The 20,895-nt window shown below is 32.9% G+C and overlaps 4 protein-coding genes across 35 annotated transcripts in view; 1 reads left to right on the top strand and 3 right to left on the bottom strand.

The window, feature by feature from the left end:
• Positions 1 to 9,399, bottom strand: part of LOC119635181 (calcium-activated potassium channel slowpoke) — an 85,845-nt gene extending 76,446 nt beyond the window's left edge. For 6 of the 32 annotated variants that reach the window (XM_038029861.1, XM_038029851.1, XM_038029853.1 and 3 more), the window contains exon 1: positions 7,560 to 8,055. The gene's annotated coding sequence lies outside the window, so the exon portion shown is untranslated. Of the gene's footprint in view, positions 1 to 4,330; positions 4,415 to 7,559; positions 8,060 to 9,276 lie in introns of those variants that run through there. The other 26 variants (XM_038029858.1, XM_038029854.1, XM_038029850.1 and 23 more) reach the window with 12 other exon arrangements.
• A 4,225-nt stretch (positions 9,400 to 13,624) lies between these two features.
• Positions 13,625 to 15,183, top strand: LOC119634807 (protoporphyrinogen oxidase). The gene has a single exon (XM_038029199.1). The coding sequence runs from the start codon at positions 13,728 to 13,730 to the stop codon at positions 15,165 to 15,167; it is 1,440 nt and encodes a 479-aa protein (XP_037885127.1). The 5' UTR covers positions 13,625 to 13,727; the 3' UTR covers positions 15,168 to 15,183.
• A 51-nt stretch (positions 15,184 to 15,234) lies between these two features.
• On the bottom strand, positions 15,235 to 16,327 carry LOC119634808 (bolA-like protein DDB_G0274169). The gene is made up of 3 exons (XM_038029200.1): positions 16,235 to 16,327; positions 15,963 to 16,174; positions 15,235 to 15,435 (listed from the first exon to the last, which is right to left on the bottom strand). Exons 1-3 carry the CDS (start codon positions 16,266 to 16,268, stop codon positions 15,286 to 15,288), a joined length of 396 nt encoding a protein of 131 aa, XP_037885128.1. The 5' UTR covers positions 16,269 to 16,327; the 3' UTR covers positions 15,235 to 15,285.
• Positions 16,328 to 16,721: 394 nt separating this feature from the next.
• On the bottom strand, positions 16,722 to 20,643 carry LOC119634948 (CLK4-associating serine/arginine rich protein). The gene is made up of 8 exons (XM_038029392.1): positions 20,434 to 20,643; positions 20,333 to 20,372; positions 20,159 to 20,256; positions 18,271 to 19,965; positions 18,044 to 18,161; positions 17,669 to 17,744; positions 17,484 to 17,589; positions 16,722 to 17,416 (listed from the first exon to the last, which is right to left on the bottom strand). Exons 1-8 carry the CDS (start codon positions 20,490 to 20,492, stop codon positions 16,771 to 16,773), a joined length of 2,838 nt encoding a protein of 945 aa, XP_037885320.1. The 5' UTR covers positions 20,493 to 20,643; the 3' UTR covers positions 16,722 to 16,770.
• Positions 20,644 to 20,895: the final 252 nt, after the last annotated feature.

Raw genomic sequence — 20,895 nt, 5'->3', positions numbered from 1 at the left:
ACATCGTATAGCTGTTGATGTTTAAGAGTGACGAGCCAAGAGCAGTGAAAGAACAGCGTTCTTCTACTTTTATTGCATTGCGGGCACATGCTTTGACCGGTTTGATCCATTTTCAAATTCTGTTGCAAATTTGTACGCGGTATCTTTATTTTTACGAACGAGTGAATGCATACAATAGGCGGACAAGGACGGACGGAGGCGCTTATTTGCATTTCGAACACTTTATGGGGCTTCCGAAACTTGCCTTGACACATTTAAACTAAATACATCCTAATATTGGGTAAGCCTAAGCAAATTTTGGATTCTTTTGCAGATACTATAACGTCGTCCGGAGAGTATACGTTCCCATGTCTGAAGTCTTATCTCCTGTACCTTGTAATGAGTAATGAGCGAAAACCAAGTTTTTATTTCTTTTCGAAAACAAAGGTATTTTCGAGTTCACTGTAGACGTGTCCTTCGACCGGTTTGGCCCATTTTCAATCTGCCCGCATGAATTTTCAATATTTAAGTCAAATTTTTGGAGGCGAGGGGACAGCTTACAACTCTACACAAACAGACAGACGGAAATGCCTAAATCGATTCAGAATTTGATGCTAATCAAAATTATATATACCTTGTGACGTCTCTAAAGCTTCCTTCTGCATGTTGCAAATGTTTTAATCAAATGAATATACCCCTCATCCTTCGGTGATAGGTATAAATAAAAAAAATATTGATTGATAAAGTCTTCACTTTGTTTTTTTGGAAAAAGGAAAAAATCAGATAACCATGATGCTAACTAAAGCAAAATTTTGTTCTCTTTTTCTTGCGGAAATGTTGTTGCTGGCAAAGTGCTCAAGTGCTTTTTAATGCTTTTGGGTTCAGTGTTCTAAGACCGGAGTATAGTCGTCATAGCTGACTTTTGGCACAAGCTGCAGTGTTACATGCACATATTAGTATACGTTTATCAATCGCAACGATTTTGCCAAAGAGAAAATACTCTTTACACAAACATATCTAATGTTTTTACATAGAGAGAATAAGGGAGTGTGTCAATAGAACAATATACATACATACGCTTCGAATTTGCACTATTTATGTATGTATGTATGTATGTATGTACTTTGTCTTGATCGAAGGTGTACGCCAACACACAGATTTCTATATTTATAGTTTGGATGTATGTATATATTCTTTAAGAATATGAATATTCTTATAGGTATTGATTGACCTCTGATATTACAACAAAATATATTTTAAGTATATTGATATAGCCTTGTTTTCTGCTTCTATCTTGATCGGGTCATCATACAGATAAACAAATGGTCAATAACTTCCACTAATACATTAAATTATTCTTGTGAATATTTATTTATACGTTTACAATATTATTATTATTTTTTGTTTTGTTTTTTTTTTTTTATTATTATTTATTATTTTATTTATTTCAATTGAATAGTAATGTAAACAAACGACGCAAGTGCTACCAGCAAAATAAATCAATTAGAGTAAATTGATGAAATTTATTTACATAAGAAAAAGCGGACATACATATATAATACATAACAAACAGGAACATAGATTATAGATTAAGGTCAGTCGGTGTTGGAAGACGCAACAAAGTAATAAAAAAGGAAATGCAAACACGGAATGAATATCGTACGAATTATGTTTTTTTGAATTCTTTTCAAAAGACGCAGGGTTCAATAAATTTCTCGGACAAATTTGTGGAAAAATATTTTCAATTCTATGACACAATCAAATAAAGCAAATCGAATTCTTATCCGAATATTCGTTCGTTTACTACAACATTTTCGTGTTTCTTCAATGCAATTAGTGCGACATGCGATTAAGTCAAGCCTTGCTCTTTCAATAGGTTAATTAATTTTGGATTCCAAATGTTAAAAGAAGCCACGTCAATGTCCCATCTTCTTGTTGCACCAAATATGGAAATTGCTCGTCAAATCCTATTGCTTACAAGTAGTTCGATGTTTTCATTATCACAATCGGTCTTGCCTTAGTTTTTGACAAGAAATCTTCAAGCACAAGATGCGCTTTATCTCTTATCCATCGACACATTTATTTATGCCATTGCCATCGGTATGCTCGAAACAACTGTTCGAGCAAACGCTGCAAGCTGCAAGCTACACTAGGCAATGCCAAAATCTACATAAGGAACTAGAAGCATGAAGATTATACAAAGGAGTTATGGAGCGCTCTACCATCGAATTTGCCAACGACTGCCAGTACCAGATATTACATTGCAATTGGTTCGCTATTATTGCTCGTTTTCACAATTTTTCACAACATTTTCCGTATTCCTGTTTATCATATTCTTGAACGTGTCCCATAATTCAAACGGTAATTAGGGTATTATTTTTGTTCATTAATCAATATTGGATTTGTTCATCAATAACACACCTACATTTTAATTTAGAAAGTCTTGAGCCTTGTTGTATAGGCGATAAATTAATTAAAATAAAATAATAATAAGATAAAGTGGAACGTGTGTAAAAATGAAATAAGTTGTTGTAAGTGCTTTAACCTGACCCGTCTACGTTTCCCTGCCTACCATTACACTATTATTGATATACGCATAACAAAATAATAATAATGAATCAATTGAGCATATTTTTTAGGGAAAACGGAAAAAAAATATATAAAAAAGTCGCTATAACTGTCTAACATTATGGACTTTTTGAAAGCACCTGAGGAGGTTAACCATCTCGTCTACCTTTCAAAGCTAAGCTCTTTATTCCTAGAATTTATTCCTTATAATAAATATATAATGATGATTATTATTATTGAAATAAACTCTTGATCTATCTCTCTCTCTCTCTCTCTCTCTTAGAGAAATAAAAATTAAACACTAGCAACACAGGAAAACTAACAACTGCATTTTACAAGAGAAAATTAAATATTAAATTTGATAGTTTTAAGAAAATATTACATTAAGTGGTCGTGGGCTCACATCTCTCAGATGCCCTTAGTACTTTAGTCTTAGAATGTACTTCTCTGGCTAAATTTATTACAGTAATATATATAATAAAGCAATTTATTAAATTGCTGTGCGATTGGATAGGATTAGTTGTTCCGAATGCGATTCTTTTCTACAAAAAGGGATTAGGGAGACACAAAGAAAAATTAAAAATCGATAATATTTTTAAAATGTATTATTCCTTTCATCTTTTAATATTATTATAAGTTTGAGAAAACCATCTTATCGACATTCTCTATTTCATTACCCCGTTCTCTATCTCTCTGTGGCTATCATCTTCTCTTTATTGCCAATAATAATTTGATCACTCTTTTTTTATTTCGAAAACAATTTAATGCCTTGCAATGTTAAGCGAAAGCTAATACACACACATATTAAAAAAAAATTGTGCTGAATTCATTTTAATTTCTGTTAAAAGAATTTAAGATAAGTAAATTTACGAGATGCCGGACATTTCAGTTTCAGCAAACATCGTTGCAAAAAGATGTGCCATGAAATTGTACATAAGAATATATATATATTATATGAATATATTTAAATATATGTATGTGGGAAACTTAATAAATTATCAACTTACATACATTAATGTTCACATATAATAATATATATATATATATAAATGATTTCATCAATAATTATGTTTTTTGTTTTATTTTGAAAATACATTTTGCACAAATTCGTCTTCTTCTTCGAATCAACATATTCCGCATTATAATAATGTGCACATCTTCAATCAATTTATTCTGACCAGCAAATCTATTTCAAAATTCAATTGATGGCAGAATGCTTTATCGCTTTATCTTTTCTAAGTCATATGTTTTTCTTTCAATTCAATTGTTTTCATATCTCTTATCATCTGTATATCTTTTTATAAATAGTTTCGAAAACGAATTGACTGGATGTTCTCTCTCTCTCTCTTTCTATATATATATATATATATAAATACGACAGAATTAGGAGGAACAAAAGAGATAAATAAAAAAAAATAAATAAAAAAAAATAAAAAATAAATGAATAAATAACAACAAACCAAATTGTAGATGAAGAAATTAAACGAAAGAGCAGCAACAAAAAAAAATAACAATGGCTAAAATTTACAATACATACATACATACATATGCATATATGCGCAATTGCAATATGTAATGTAAAACATTTAGTGAACAACAAATTTTTGCACTTAAAAGATATCACAATTTTGAGAGATGCCACAAAGTCACTCACTACACACTACATATATATACATATATGTATGTATATATATTATATGTTTTTTATGTATTTTCAAAAATTTCAATATTTTTACAAACAAAACAAAACAACAACAACAAAAAAAGTGAAACAAACGATGACCTTTTTATTAAACCTACGATATAATTAATATCCAACGAATTAAATTTATTTTCTTGAATTTTTGATAAATTTTTTTTTTATTTTAATCAATCGAAACATGTATCGCGATGTGATGCCCCGCTCATTCGTAACTAAAAACGAAATGTCTTCAATTTAGCCAAATCTTGCAGCGAAATGGTGAAAAGCTTCATTGTCGTTCTCTTACTTTTTATTTATTTATTTATTTTTCTTCTTTTTTTTTTTTTTTACACTTATCCATTTATTCTTGAAAACGGTGTTTTTCCTTGCAATCGTGTACTCGCCTCTACTTTTACATATATATACAAACATACATGCATACATGCAGTAAACTAATAAAATAATAGAAAATTAAAAAAAAAAACAAGAGGAAAGAGACTAAGTATTTTTATTCCCGGCGGATTAAAAACACATGGCATATGTGAAAAAAAACATGTTAGTAATTTAGGGCGTATCCGTTCTTCGATTCCTATATGAAGAAAAAAAAAACTCAATTAAAACTATATACTTTATGCATATATGATATATATATATATCTGAGTTATGAAATTTACAAAATATTTTCCTTGCTCTCCCCAGTCCATATCGTAGTCTTATTGCTTCATTATTCAAAAGCCTCAAAGCCTCGTATTTATAATACTTAGCAGCTTAAGATAAACCCAAACCTTTTACTCTATTAGAGGTTTTTTGAAAATTATTTTTTGATAGATTTAAAGCAAGATTAGGGAAAAGGAAGTTAGCTCAAAATAGGCGTAAACAGGAACGCAAAGTCAATGAAATTGCTTAGGGAAACTTTCCTCTTTGTATTCTTCCACGAAACAATAATCAAAGCCCCATTAAGGGCGGAATCAATTTTTGAAATTCGAATTCATTACATCCCTAAATCAGTTAATGGCCATATGCAACATTGCTTTGATGAAATAAATGACTTAACCTTAAAAGGACGATTTAATTACCATTTTCCCAAGTTACTACATTTTAAAAAAGGTTGTACATGTAAACGGATGCAAATGTCGTATTGTCATGCAATGTTGCTTTGTTTTTAGGTTCAGTCCTAAGTGTATTAATAAATATCATAAAACACCCTAATGCTTCATACATATTTAATTAACGCAACGTACGAGCATAAAAAGAACGTAGCCCATCATATTTTTATGCCCATCATCGAAGAATGACGGGTATATTTATTTCGTTAAAACGTTTGCAACACTCAAAATGAAGTTTAAGAGACCCCACAAAGTATATATACTCTTGATCAACATGAAATTTTGAATCGATTTAAGCATGGACGTCCGTACCTCAGTGCAGTGTAAACATTCTCCTGCTATCGAAATCAAATTTGGCAACAACATTAAAAGTTCTTGTTAGTTAGTTGGTAAAAAAATTGGTCCAAATCGTTCGAAAGACACGCCTACAGTCCCACTTAAACTGAGACTACTTTTGTTTTTCGAAAGAAAAAAAAATTGTTTTTTTTATTTTAGAGGCGAAGCTATACTATCTCTTGAAAAGGGGAAAAATTGACCACGCCTACCCAATATTATAGCACATCAAATTTGAACTTTTTTTAATACCTTTATAATACGCACCGCTCCATGAGGCATTCATGGAAATTCATGGTCATTATCAAAGTCGAAATGCACCTAAGCATACCCGTCGGCTCGTCTGTCCAATTGTGCAATATCTGTGAAAAACATTCTTTTATACGCAAAAATGTAGTTATCGCGTACAAATTTGCAAAAGAGTTTGAAAATGGCCCAAATAGATCGGAGAATACGCCTACAACAATCAACTGCAACTGAGAAAACCTTTGCTTTCCATTTCTTTGGCTCATTCATTGCTCATAAACTAACAAGAATACAACAGGTACAGTATACAAACTTTCACAGAATTATTCTATGAAAATAGACAAAATCAGTCACGCCCACCCAATATTATGAAGTATACAAATTTTGTATGCTTTGCTTCTTGTCAAACTTTTATAGTATAACGGTGAACGGAAGAGATTCGATCGCAATCGAATATAACTTTCTAACTTCTTCGTATATAAAACATACGTAACAAGTCATATATCAGCAAACTATGTAAAGATTTTCTTTTTAGTTAGAAACATTTGTATTCAGTTGTATTCATTCGAAACAAAGTAAACAAGTTCGCTACTCTGTATTAAATCCATTCTATCGGTGGTTATGAGGTCAGCACACTTTCACTTTGAATTGTCAATAACTACGTTATTGCGTCTGTTCCATCAAAATCAAATCAATCCTTCTAGCCTTCTAGTGCCCTTATGCGTTAAAATGTATTGAGGAGCATAAGCTATAATGATCCGAAAGACAAAAGACAAGAGATATGACTGCTAAGTAAGTAAGCTTTCGAACGCTCACGGGAATTGACACACCTCGCTTAGAATTGATCACATAAAAGTTTAAATTTGAGAGAATACACTACACTCCCTTCCCTCTCTATGGCAAGTGAGAAGTTAAAGCCTTGGAAGTTACTTTCATTCAATACTATTCGTGAATCATTCATTCAGTGGACGCTACTGCAAATTGAAAACAACTTTTGCAACAATATTTGAACGCCACTGATAACATATATTTCATTTGTTGTGGTATTTAAAATACAGAGAGCAACTTGAAAACAATCTACCAAATATTGTACAACAACATCGATGAAATCCTTTTATATGTCATTGTTTTGCGATATCCTCGCCCAATGTAGACTCTTTCGCTGAGCAATTGCATCCAACGAATGCCGAAATATAGCTTTCAATTGTTTTTTTATTTTTTTTTTTATACTTAACTAACAAAAAAAAAAATAAAATTTTGTATATATGGGTAGGGGTATGGTGCTCTTTCAAGATTCACAGATTATCATCAATGTCGACGTGCAAGTAAGTCATTATCTAAGCCTACAGAAGCTACTAACTTTTCCATTTGACACATGGATTGGTGGTTGGTTAATCCTTCGATTACTTATTTGAACAATCAAACTAAACGAATAACGGGCTTTGCAAATTGTAATGTTCCCGACTGAGTTTGTATTCAGCTATTAAAATGCTAAATATATATGAAGGAAAAAAAAAAAACAAAGAACACAGACTTTGCAGTATGACGGATCTGGCCTAATGCCATAATTCATTGTATTCATTGTATTCATTTCAAATATCAATTCATATTTAATTTGTACATAAAATTATTATTTAATCACTTACCTATTACAGGCAAAACCACCAAACCACTCCACTGTTGCCAACATTCACACCGAAAACTTGCTCATTGATTTGTGATCTTATTGTTGTTAAAAAACACACTCGATTTTATTTAATTTTTTTTTTTTTTTTTTGCTGTTACACCATGTATTCCATAATTTTGCGCCTTATGACTGACTAATCTAACGCATAAGCATTACAATCCTTTTAATAAATTCAAATAAAATTTGCAAAGATTTTTTATGGCTTCACAACGCAGCCCAAATAAAACTCATAATGATGATTATACTGTGTCTGTTGTGTCAACGCGCAAATAATACCGGCCACTTATCACTTGTTTTATTCCTTCTAAAAGGAATCACCAAAAAAAAAACAAATAAAATAATTTATTTCAATACGATTACGAAATTTTTTTGTTTTGTTTAGACTTTATTATTCATAACTTATTCTCGACTATTTCTTTATGCTTCGTTTATTTTTGAAAATGTTTTTCCTTCAAAAAAAAAAACAAAAAAAAAAAAATAGAAAAGAAAAGAAAAGCTTTCTCTTTTAGAAAAAGCTCTTCGTGATTCGTGATTGTGATAACTTTCTTATGTACATGTCGATGCATATAAAGCAACTCATATATATATATATATATACATTTGTTTAGTAAAAACAAAATAGAGCGCATATGTATTCTCAACTTTAAATATATATATTTTTTTTACCTTTTCTCAGATATTTTTCATATCCTCCCGATTGACTAACAGACTAGAAATACATTTGAAAGTATTATAATTTTTTCAATCAACTTGTAACATTTAAACATCTAAAGTCCCCTAGAATATTCATATACAAATATATATATATATGTAGTAAAAATTTTTCAATCTAAACATATAAGTCATATATCTCTTTGGCTTAGGTCCGCTTATTCTCAACTCCTCATTATAGAAAATAAAAACAAAAAAAAAACATCCATACATATATACATATGTATAATCAAATTTAGGATGGATAGATGAAATGTGGAACGGAAAGCGATAAAATTCCGCTCCGAAGAGAAGACCTGCCCTGAATAATTAAAAATATAACTTTCTTTTGCTCCTTCTTTTCTTTGTTTTTTTTTTTTCATTTTTCGTTCGTAGTTCGTTATTGCTGAAGAATAGTTGTGCACGCATATAAAAATGCTTTTACTTGAATAAATTAGTGCAATGTTCAATATGCATACACATTCATGTGCATGCTTATATACTCTCTTTTTTTTTTTTTTTTTTTTTCTTTTATTTTCGCAAATTATTGATTAAAATTTCACAATTACTTGTCAATACATATTTTCGTAAAATGACCGAAATTATTTCTTAATTGTAAATAAATAAAATTTATTTATTTCATTACACACAGAATTTTTCTTTTATTTATAATAATAAGCATAACTAACACTTTTCATGATTGTGTGAAAAAGTTCGTACATTGTACGTTGAAAAAAAAACAATTGATTTATACACATTTTTGGTTAATACACACACACACACATACACACACACATTTATGTCTATATATGCTGCATATACTGTATACACTTATATATAGTTTTATTAAAAAAATTAAAATTTTCTTAAAACTTTTTTATTCATTTCATGCACAAAATCAATTTAATGTAAAAAAAAAAACAATTGAGAATATTTTTGCTAAAAAAAAAAAATTAAAAAAAAATAAACCATTTTTTTAATCTTACTTTTCTATATAAATGTATTTATGCACATATCTATCTCATAAATATATATATACATAGATATATCTAAAGATATATGTATATATAAATTTTACGCAGTGTATTCTAGTTTTACACACAACAATATTTAAAACGCCACCATTACTTTCTATTCACGAACCTTTCTCGACAACAGTTAAATCGTATCTGACACAGTTTAGCCTACATTCCGAATGCGTCTGTCGCGGAAAAAGCTTCCAATCTGACATTTTTCTTTCGAAACAAATCGATAAATTTGTTTGTTTTAATTCTTTCTCTCTTTTAATTTTTCCTATAGGGATATATTTTTTTTTTTTTCATAATATTTGCTGCTTCAATTTTAGTAAGTGAAAGTGCTACACACACATTTCAAGCGGTCAAAAGTGCATTGGCACATGCATACCACCTATACATAATACATGTCATGTTTATGTTTTAAAAGTTACAATGTTAAATACATACATACATATAACAAATAATACATTTTTTTTTCCCCATTTACTTTACTGATTCCATGTTTGCATCCTTTCCGTTATAAATCGTTACGTGTACGTTTTGAAAACAGTATTTCTAATTTGCTCACCTAAGTGATGAACAGGTGAATGTGCTTCTAGCTAGCCCCTAAACAAGAAGAGATCTTCCAACATAAGACAGACAGAGAGAGAGAGAGAGAGAGAGAGAGAGAGAGAGAATTGTGAAATTCTATTCTCATCTGTAACCGAATCTGTTATAATCATTATCTTTATCTCGAAAAGATGAAAAAAAAAAAAAAACTTTTTTTTTCCTCACTTTTTCCCACCTTTCTCCAGGTACCCTACAATAACCAACACAATATACGAGGAAATTTGTATCATTATGCAGATTCGTTTTCTTCCAATATGATCTTTTAACATTTTGCATAATTTGAAATCAATAATAAATAATTTTTAATACCGAGAAAATGTTTACCTTACAGAGATAGACAAGTGCACTGATGCGCTCAAAGTGTATTCGATTCAAAATTTTAAATCGATCAAACATATATATAGGAAAAATTCCGTTATGGGATCTTTGATGTATTGAAAACGCCTTGACAAAATGGGAGAATATATCCCGTATCCTTCTTCGCTGGGAGATATAAAAAAAATGGCGCATCGCTATATATATGTGCTTGACAACGTCTGAACACAATAATAATATCTTTCAAATTCGATCTTTTTAATTCGACTTAAGTATTACTATATTATTTTAGTCCAAGAATAGATTCCAAGACTATAGTGTTAAAGCGCTAGCTACTAAAGGCTATCGGCTTTATTGAAACCTCTAACGCAGTTAAAATTTCAACCCATGATCATTGAGTTGTTAGTCGAAACTCCATCTAGTCAATCACTCAGACAAATCGATTCAAGTAATCTTTTAGTTCTATATATGAAAACAGTCGAGCACTTAATTGACTTTTAAATGATTTTTCTTGAATACGCTGTTTCATTCCTTTCAACAACAACAACTACAACATAAACTGTCAATCGTAAAAAATTTAATAAACATATTACTCTAAAACTTATAGACATCGTCTTGGACTAAGCACGTCTTGAGTTACTTTTATATATTTAAAAATAAAAATAAATTCTAAATGTATTTTAAAATAATTTCAACATTTTAACTAACATAAAAATCATTTTCATTTTAGGCAAACACAATCCTTCGCATCATGCTGCAGCAGCTAACGGTGAGTGCATTCTTTTATTTCTTTAACGCCTTTTCCTATTCGATTTCGATGTTTTTTTGCTAAGAATTTATTCCAATATTTTATAAATATTGTTGTTGTTGTTTTCTCTTAGCTTTCTTCCAAATATCTATAAATTATAAAAAATATCATATTTAACAAAATTTAAAAAAATTTCTTCGATATACTTAGTTTAAGCGGGTGAAAGCTCGCTAACTGCCAAAAATGCATTTACATTAACAATTTATTAAGCAACACAGTTATGCAAAAGAGCAAGCCCACAATATCATACACCACGTTTGACCAAAAATAACAATAATAATATGCAACATATATATATATATATATATATATATATATATATAATGTAGTTAAGCTTTATTACTGTTTTATGGCTCGTCTTCAATTTTTGCGATTTTTAAAAAATTCATTTCATCCTGCAATCAATCCAAAATCTATATATATATATAGCTAAATATATATAATATAGCTGAGCTTTAACACATTATCTTCACACTTTAAATTAAATGTTTGCGGTTTTTAAAAAAGTCAAAGCGTCTCGTAACCAATCCAATATCCGTAAACGGAAGCAGTCATTACGGATTCTTCTAAGAGTAGTCATTATATTGTGAGCTTTTATCCAACTACAACTTTTCTATCAACAACAACACAAAGCAAAGTTTGCTGTAAGGCTTTTGTTTTTTTTTTTTATTGAACAAATCAACAAAAACCATTTATTTGAACTCCAACAAATTCTTTGCTGACATTTTAAAAAAACTTAATATTCCCAATTAAAGTAAAGATTAGTAATTTACTCTTGATTAAACAATTTCAATGAAATTTTATTGTATAACAAACTTTAATTTAAAAGTAAATAATAGTAACCGTATTTATGCAATTAATGAAATGAAATTTTTATGACCGTTATTTTCTTTCGGCGGAATTTCGCTCCCTCTTTGGTTTAATTTTTTCCAGCAACGTTTTATGTGATGCTTAAAGTTGGGTCAATTATCTATCATGATACCCCAAAATTTGAGTGCGGGAAATGATTGTATGATGTGCTCCCTCACTCGTATTTTCCGCACGGCTGCGCGTCTCTGTGTGTTCACGCCTCTACTCGTCCACTCACCTCTACAGTTTTTTCTGTTCCGGTCAGCAAAATCGATATTTGTCGCTTCATTTTTGTAGCACTTGTGCTACTCTGTCCCGGATCGACTTATTTTCTTTGCCGCAAAAGAAAGAATAGACAGTAAAATTCCGATTTGCGAGATAGTGTTAGATTTCTTGTGCTGTATACAACGTTGAGTGTACAGTGTCCGATTGTCGCCCACTTTTTCTATCTTATTTTTGCAAATATCTAACTGATCCCTTCTTTCTCTTGTTTTTTATAAAGTCGATAAGAAATCATAGAATATTGAAAAAACATTTGTGTGTGTATGCGTGAGCGTGAGCGTGAGATTGCAAACCATTGTTCATCACCGATGGACTCTGTAAATGTGCCGAGTTTCAGAATAACATCATATAAAGATTGTAAGTTGTAGGTTTTTTTCTACAGTAAGAGCGGGAGTTTTTGCAATGATGAATATTTTCACATCAGACGAGTGGCCACTAGACAAAGGGGCGTGTACACAATAAAAGAAAACAAATAAGAGCATTATAGTCGAACAAGTTCACCCAGTAGATATTCTACATTATTTCGCCTAATACAGTTACTCATTCGATTTGGCGATAATACACCAAAAGTTATACATTATTTCAATGTAAATGTATAATTTGCATGAAAGCCATGATATTGGAGGATGTTTTAAACGTCAACTAAGATGGTACAAATTTATTTGTCGAAAAATTTATAATTTTTCAATTGCTTTCGTCATAACAAATCACAAATTAGGCTTTGTCGCCATAAAAGAAAGGATCTGCTTTCTTGAGAGTCTCTGTCAGTCTAAAAATCAGTCTTATGTAATTCAAATACCCTGGCGTTATTAGAATAGAAAAGATTTTAGCTGAGCTGAGATCCGAAAACTAGACCTACGTGGTCCAAATTCTGTAGAGCTAACTTTTATGTCAAATTATTATTATGAATGAACTCCCATTAAGAAATGTTAAAAAAGACACAATTTCCGTGGGACTGATTCTATAGCAGGAAGCTCAAGAAATAACCCCACCCTATCCGAAATTTTCGCACAAACTTAGTGCGCCGAAATACAATTATAGTGCGATTTTTGCCGCGAAATTCAAAAAATTACGCTATTTTTTCATATAACGACTTATCAGAGTAAGGCGAAAATGGCCCGACCCGAACCATTTTCAAAAGCGTTCGTCTCTAAGCTAAAAGATGTCAGTACAGAAATTACATTAAAATATCTCGAAAGATGTGACCTTTGTGTTGAACACAAAAATACATAGATAGGCCGAGTCTATGTCAAGTCCTTCTGACTATTACGTCCTCAAAAACTTGATATATCCTTATACAACAGGTGGTGTTGGGTATAGACATAGTTGTAAACAAATTCTAGATAATTTAAAAATACAAAATGAGGCATAGGGACGTTTCATATGAAACATATTTGGTTTGATATCTTACGGCGATGCAGTCGCCTCTCTGATGAAAGAAATCTGTGTAGTGGCATCTCTGTTTGGCTGACAAATATCAAGTTTAAATTTTTTATGTTTTATTAATAGCAAATTTTGTTTAGAATATATTTTAAAAGAAGTAGTTGTCTTGTTGAAAATGGTGATTGTTTTGGGTGGAGGATTAAGTGGACTTTCCACAGGATATTATCTATTAAAGAGATTTGGGAAGCCAGCTGCAATATTTGAATCTTCAAATCGGTTAGGAGGCTGGATCCGAACTGAAAATCATAAAGATAAAGATTTTATATTTGAATCGGGACCAAGAACAATTAGACCTAGAGGAGTGGCAGGTGCCAATACTTTAGAAATGATAGAAGATCTGCAATTACCTGTCGAATCTATTAAATCAACACATATTGCAGCCAAAAATCGACTGATTTATGCCAAAGGCGAGCTTTGTCTGCTACCAAATAACTTGGGTGGAATATTTGCAACAAGGCCGCCATTTAGCAAGCCACTTTATACGGCTTTATTTCACGATTTACGTGCAAGCAGTAAAAAGATCAAATACGGAGATGAGTCCATATATAGTTTCGTAAAAAGGAGATTCGGCTCTGAACTCGCTGATTACGCTATAAGTCCAATGATTTGTGGCATATGTGCCGGGGACGCTAAAGAGATAAGCGTGCGTTTTTTAATGAATGATATCTTCGAAACAGAACAACAGTATGGCGGTGTTGTAAAAGGCTTTTTTCTAAGTAAACTAATAGGACGCAAAGAAGTACGAGACGCTCATATAAATTCTCCTGGGATCTTTGCCGAGAATATGCCTTCGCTTTACCAACGGGCCGTTAAAGAGGGATGGAGCATGTATCGTCTTAACGATGGCTTAGAAACATTACCTAAAGCTTTAGAAGCATATTTACGCTCACGAAACACTGAAATCAACTTATCTTCCGAATGTAGTAAAATACTTTTCAGCGACGATGGCGTTCGCTTAAAAATTAAAGATACTCTGTTACTTGCAGAACATGTCATTAGTAGTTTGCCTAGCTATAGGCTTGCAGCTTGCGTGAAAGACCAACACCCGGGCTTAGCTGGCCAACTTCTAGCGATACCCTATGTAAACGTTGCTGTGGTCAATTTGCAATACTGTACAGATAATCTTTTACCACAGCGTGCATTCGGTTTTCTAGTCCCACCTGTTGAGCGCAGACCGATTTTGGGTGTAATATTCGATAGCTGTTGTTTTGAAATGGGAGAAAACACAGTACTTACCGTTATGATGGGCGGGAAATGGTTTGAAGAATACTTTGGACAAAACCCTACAAAAAAAGACCTATTGGATATAGCCTTGAAAGAAGTTGAAGATATATTAGGAATTTGCCAAGAACCAAGATTTTCAAGAGTGCATATATTAGAGAAATGCATACCGCAGTACAATGTTGGTCATAAGCAAGTAGTTGAAGGTATAAGACGTTATATTCAACATTACAAATTATCCTTATCGGTTTGTGGGGCAGCTTATGACGGTGTGGGTATAAATGATGTCATAATGTCGGCGCGTACAAATGTGGAAAGCTTATCATTTTCATGAAAAGGATTATGTTACTTATTTTATCTTTCCATTTAAAATATATATATATTTATATATTTTAAAACGTTATACATTTCGAAATAAAACACAACGGAATTGCGAGAACTATTAAATTAATTTACTTTCCAAATCCACCAAGGCAAGTTGGGCTAGGATCTAAAACGTCATTGACATTCCATTGTTGCGGTGCTTTAGCTTCTATAGAAAGAGCGTGAATAAAATTTCCCGATAACTTTTCTTTAATTGCTTCGTTAATTAATCGATGGCGCTGAAATGAAAATTTTATTTCACAGCAAATGATACAACAAATCTGGTATGGGTCATAATATCAAAAAATTCTATCTTAAGAACAAAGGTGTTTCAAAAGCTCTGCTAAACAAGTCTGGGCAAAGGAATAAATTTACTGAATGAACTCTACGTAACTTCGTATTATTCGTATTACAATTACATATAAGAACTCGATCGTTAATACGCTTTTATACATAATGTACAATGATAATTGTACATACGTTCAACTACGAACGTTTAAACTGTTTTAGTAGAGTGACCGTTAACTTTGGTGATAGTTCACATTTTTAAAATTGCAAAAAAGGAAAATTCTTTCCCTTCAACTATTTCGCAGAATTTTTTTGTGTGTGTGTGACATATAAGTCATCATTATTGCTTTAGTCGAGTTAATCTCAACAAACCCAAAAAAAAAAAACAAATAATTTATTCCTATTTATTATAGGAGCTGCAAGAGAAGGATTGATTTAAGGTCGTTCGATCCTCTTTAATTTAAAACAAATTATATACCTTAAGTAAGGATAGCTCTTCAAATTTATTGGACACCACAAAAACTTTAAAATGTGTCTCTGCTCCCTTTGGCACATTATGCATATACGATTCGTTAACCACTTCAAGGTGGACAGGTTCGAATCGCTCTTTCAAAACGCAATAAATTGCTTCCTGAACAGGCCCTTTCATTTTAGACACTCCACTCATATTTATTCGTTGCAAACGAAAACCTGTAAATTAAATATATTATTAAACAGCGCAAGATTTTTTTTTTTTTTGCAAACACTTACCATTGAATGCTAGACGTGGATTTAAAAAATTCATCAGCGATTTCTCTGAGTAAGGTAAAAAGTAGCGTTGAAGACGCTCAATGATAACAAACCTTCCTCTTCTTCTTATTCAACATGCAAGTCGATTTGATTTGAAAATAATAAAACGGATAAAGAGATGTCATATAACGTGGAATGTCAGAAAACAAAACGGTTTACTTATTCACATATCCATAAACAATCGCAATATGTTTCTGCTTTACTTGAAAAAAGGGCGCGTTGTTTACACCACCCTTGCTGTCTCATCGTTTTAAGTAAAAACTGTAAAAACTCTTTAAGCCATAAACTGAAGTCTCGTATCCCTGTCACTAATATATGGAACGCACGAAGAACCCCAATTCTTCAATATATCAACGGGCAAAATTGGTGCAATATAGAAATATGAGCATTCCAGCTTAACCTAATTTCCTACTTCCTTATTTTTAAGTAAATGTTAATTAAAACAGCATTTATAGGTAGAAAAATTTCAACAATTAATATAATCTATAAAAAGTTCACTAATAATCCACCAATTTTTTTAATTTTGGTGGAGCAGAAATTGTAACACGGCTACGACTACTTCCAGCACCAGCCGGATTGCTTTTATCAGTAGTCGTGGAAGATGAATGAAGAGTGCGTTGGGAGGATCGTCGATGACGGCTCCTTTCACCACCATGTCTTACTGATTGTTCGGGTTCACAGCCTTTCCTACCTGACCTTGATCGTTCCCAACGTCGTCTCCCGCTCTCTTCCTCACCGCGTTTATCACGGTCGACTCTTGAACGAGTAGACAATGTACTTCGATCTTCGTGATGAGAACGCCCACTGCCATAATTAGTTGAATGCTCGCATTTCGATTCTGGTTGACGGCGCGCGTGTGAGGCACTAAGGCGTCTCCTTCGAGAATCGCTACGTCTACTATGCGAGTGTGAACGTGATCTCGTATAACGACTAGTTCGACGGTGCAACGGGCTTCTGCTTCTTGAACGACGGCGTTCACGACTTTGAGTGCGTTTCGTCACTATTTTGCGTTCATGACTATAACGTTTACCTTGCTCAATGCTGCGGGATTTGCTGCGTTCATCTTTACCTAAAACATCGGAAGTGCCACTTTCTGACCCAGCACTGTTCGGAGAACCGTGGCGATGGCGTAATTCTCTTTGTCTGTGGACATTACGTATTTGATCATTTAAATTTAATTTATACTGCAATATGATTTGCTCGACATTACCTTCTCCTTAACTTAAGCGCTAATTCACGCATTTCCTCTTCTCTTTCTTGTTGCTGTTGCTTCTCTCGTTCCGTTTTCTCAATTTCGGCCTTTTTATCTGCTTTATCTGTAATGTACATCAAAACATTAGTTATTGTTCTTTTTAGTAATGAATATAAAATTGGTGTCACTCTACACTGGCTTACATTGCTTATTAAGCAAATTTTGCATTTTACGTTTGAGACGCTCACGCAAATTTAATCGTCCACCTCCAAAGGAACCCTGCAAGAAATCGTTCAAACTCATTTAGAATTGCTCAAGAATGTATGAAATTAAATCGTCCTATTAGTCCGCATATAAAACCATACAAAAAGAAAATGTCAAAATAAATTAAAAGAGCAGAAAAAATTAGTTTAGAATTGAGGTTTGAAAATCAAATCACGTCAAAAAGTTCATTCGAGGATTTCAAAATAAATGTGAATCGTTTGTTGGGATTTGGAGTCGTTAATTTCGCTATTTATACGATGTCCACTTTTTGTGTTGTTGTGAGGCAGTAAAATAGTTCTGTGGTTCTTACTGACTTTGATTTCGAAAGCATTACTATGTGACGATACATTGGACGAAATTGTGCTATATTTGCCTGCTGACTTATCCGCCGTTTGCACTATGTTCGACATCAGAGGATTTGATTTTTCAGAGCTAAAAAAAAAAAAAACCATTATTCATTTAAAATTCTGTGAAATGAACTTTTAAGGCTAAAAAGGTGGCTCAACTTTACCACAAACATCTAAGTCCTCGATTCACTTACGTAGTGTCTATATCTAACGATTCGGGGCAATCTTGGCTTTTTTCAATATTACTACATCTTTCTTTATTAGAATCCGAATCAGACATCGACGAAGATGAATACTGGTCACGTTTACGTCCATAATAGCGCTTTAAGGGGGGCGGTGGAGGCACGATAATCTCTATTGCTGGCTCGGAGGGAACTGTAGTAGCTGTTAACTCCGTAAATGTTGATATATTCTTCGCGCACGTTACCACTGGCTTCTGAGTCACAGCCTCAGGTTGTGGAGCATTTACGTCCGGTTTATTCTTTACTGGAGATTTTTTCCATGATACAGCTTTACTTCTTTCAGTACTACGTGATGTTCTTTTAATACGTGATTTAGGCATTTGCAAAAGTCTTTCTTTTTGACATCTGATTGATCTTGAACTAGATCTCGAACGTAATGTGGTCGTAGAATCGCTAGATGAAGAACGATTATGGTAGCGTCTTTGCCTAGATCTAGATCGCGTTCTCGATCTTGCATGCATGTTTCGACCTCTCTTTGGCATGATCCTACTTCTAGATTTCGATCGTGTACGTGAGCGCAGTTTATTGCGGGATCGCGACCTTCTATTGTCTCTACGAAGTTTTCGGCGTGTATAACTGCTAGAACTTGATCTCTGAGAAGATCTACAAGATCGAGTATAACTGCGACTTCGACTTCCATCCCGCCGCCGAGGATTTTTTGAACTTTCAGTAAGAATTTTCAGCTTTTCTAAATTCTCTTTTACTTTATCAGCGTAAGTAGCACGGCTATGGCCTAACGAAGTGCTAGCCTCGGTCCCTCCGCCGGAAGAGCTTAAGGCAAGTGATTTCTTAGGCAAGTTAATGGATATTTTGGAATGCGGTTGCAACTCATCTTCACCACCAAAAGAAGTGATATAAGTTATTTTTTCCGTAGTATCAACAGGAGAAGGTGATCGAGAATCGCTTTCTTCGGTCTTTTCGGTTTTATCTTCCTTGGCTGCATAACTAGGAGGACTAAATGGTCGATTTGCTATACGTCGTTCTTTTTGCGCTTTTCTTTCTCTACGGGATTTGCGTCCACTTAGCAACATTTTCTCCCGTTGTTCTTCCCGAGCTATACGCAAAGCATCTGCCTCGTCCATGTCCTTCGTGAGATAAGAGTAGAAATCGTTACTAAGCATTCCATAGTTACGACCACAAGCGTTTAACTCATGAGCCTGTGATGTATCCAATTTAGTTATGTCTATAGAGACGTCCATATCTATATCAGAATCTGATTCTGTTTCAGAATCGTTGTCAGTCTTTTTCAAGCTCCCGCCTACATGCGAACTGGTACCGCCAACAGGATGATGTAAATGACTGAAAAGTTGAGTTTCACTTATGTTGTCCCCAGCATCGTCATATGAATATCCAATCGCAGCACCCGATTTTTGAGTTTTTTTTTTGCCTTGGGCGGCTTGACTCTCAGGTGTTGCATTAGCACCAAATTGCTCTTCAAGAAAAAGTTGGTGTAAAAATTTATCTTCGGTGATATTAAGGAAATCATTCTGTGCCAGAATTCTATAGCGTTCATAATTGCATTGACGTTCTTCTTGAGTTAGTTCTGCGTGGTTGTCTGAAGTCCTCGCAACTGGTGATATGTAGTCCAAATGAGCTCTTACGTCAAAACGGTCGATGAGATTGTCTTGCTGCCCTTGCCATGGGACTCTATAAAGAAGAAAATAAATCTTTAGAAAAAATTGTCAATTAGCTTAAAGGTGATAAAAAAAAACAAGAAAGACGACTCTATAAATCCAAGAATACCGAGAGGTTGCGCAAATTTTTTTTATATTTAAAAAAATTATATAAAGGAATAAATTCTTGTTTTGTAAAGACAATCTCATAAATCAATATCACTTGCATTATAGCGGCTCCGTCGCCGGCAGCCGCTACTCCAGGATCCAAGTGTATCTTGCACCGTCTACCATGAATCTGGATAAACTGTGTCGGATCTGCTTGCTATAAGAAAAAAAAAAGAAAAACAATCAACAACAAGAAGGCTTCATTAGGATGTAAGAGCCGCCGAAAAACTTACAATTTTCTCATAAAAGTCTTGCCGCCGTTCGGCACGACGCCTGTAAGAATTTATTTTACTGTTACCATTGAATGTTAAGCGGAGATATACGAAATCCATACCTGTAGTCAACAATAAGGCCGCGTATACGACGTTCCTGTTTGCGAGCTTCATGCCACATTTCTCATATGTAAATTATTTCTTATTAAAAGCTATACGGTAAGAAATGTCATGTCCCCTTTAAAAAATATTCTTCAATGGAGAACGTTATATTATACAATGCATGCGCTTAAGAAGAACGCAAAGCATTCGTTTGGTGTCATTTTCCAATATGGCGTCAATAAATTTCCTTTTCGGTCTTGTTTTCTGCTTCTTTTTTCTTTACTCTTTGATTTATGTACTTTTCTACTCTACGTTAAATATATATACTTAAAAATGCAAGCCTGCAATTTATTTTACCAAGAAAAGATAGATCGAAATTTTATTGTATTGGCGCCCTTTAATTCTTAAGTAAATTTGTACAATTATTTATGACTTATAGAGATGTTTATTTTCAACGTATTTTGTAATTAGACATAGCAGAA

The sequence above is a fragment of the Glossina fuscipes genome, unplaced genomic scaffold, assembly GCF_014805625.2.
Source record: "Glossina fuscipes isolate IAEA_lab_2018 unplaced genomic scaffold, Yale_Gfus_2 3, whole genome shotgun sequence".
Classification (NCBI taxonomy): domain Eukaryota; kingdom Metazoa; phylum Arthropoda; class Insecta; order Diptera; family Glossinidae; genus Glossina; species Glossina fuscipes.
The sequence above is the reverse complement of the archived record's forward strand: the minus strand, read 5'-3'. Positions and strand labels throughout refer to the sequence as shown.

Coding starts and splice junctions, on each gene's coding strand:
- LOC119634948 (XM_038029392.1), bottom strand. CDS start 20,492: ATGTGGCATGAAGCTCGCAAACAGGAACGTCGTATACGCGGCCTTATT. Junction 20,373..20,433: donor GGCCTTATTGTTGACTACAG/GTATGGATTTCG, acceptor AAATTCTTACAG/GCGTCGTGCCGAACGGCGGC. Junction 17,745..18,043: donor GTAATGCTTTCGAAATCAAA/GTCAGTAAGAAC, acceptor GATTTCTTGCAG/GGTTCCTTTGGAGGTGGACG.
- LOC119634807 (XM_038029199.1), top strand. CDS start 13,728: ATGGTGATTGTTTTGGGTGGAGGATTAAGTGGACTTTCCACAGGATAT.
- LOC119634808 (XM_038029200.1), bottom strand. CDS start 16,268: ATGAATTTTTTAAATCCACGTCTAGCATTCAATG. Junction 16,175..16,234: donor TCCACGTCTAGCATTCAATG/GTAAGTGTTTGC, acceptor TTTAATTTACAG/GTTTTCGTTTGCAACGAATA. Junction 15,436..15,962: donor AAGAGCTATCCTTACTTAAG/GTATATAATTTG, acceptor TTTTCATTTCAG/CGCCATCGATTAATTAACGA.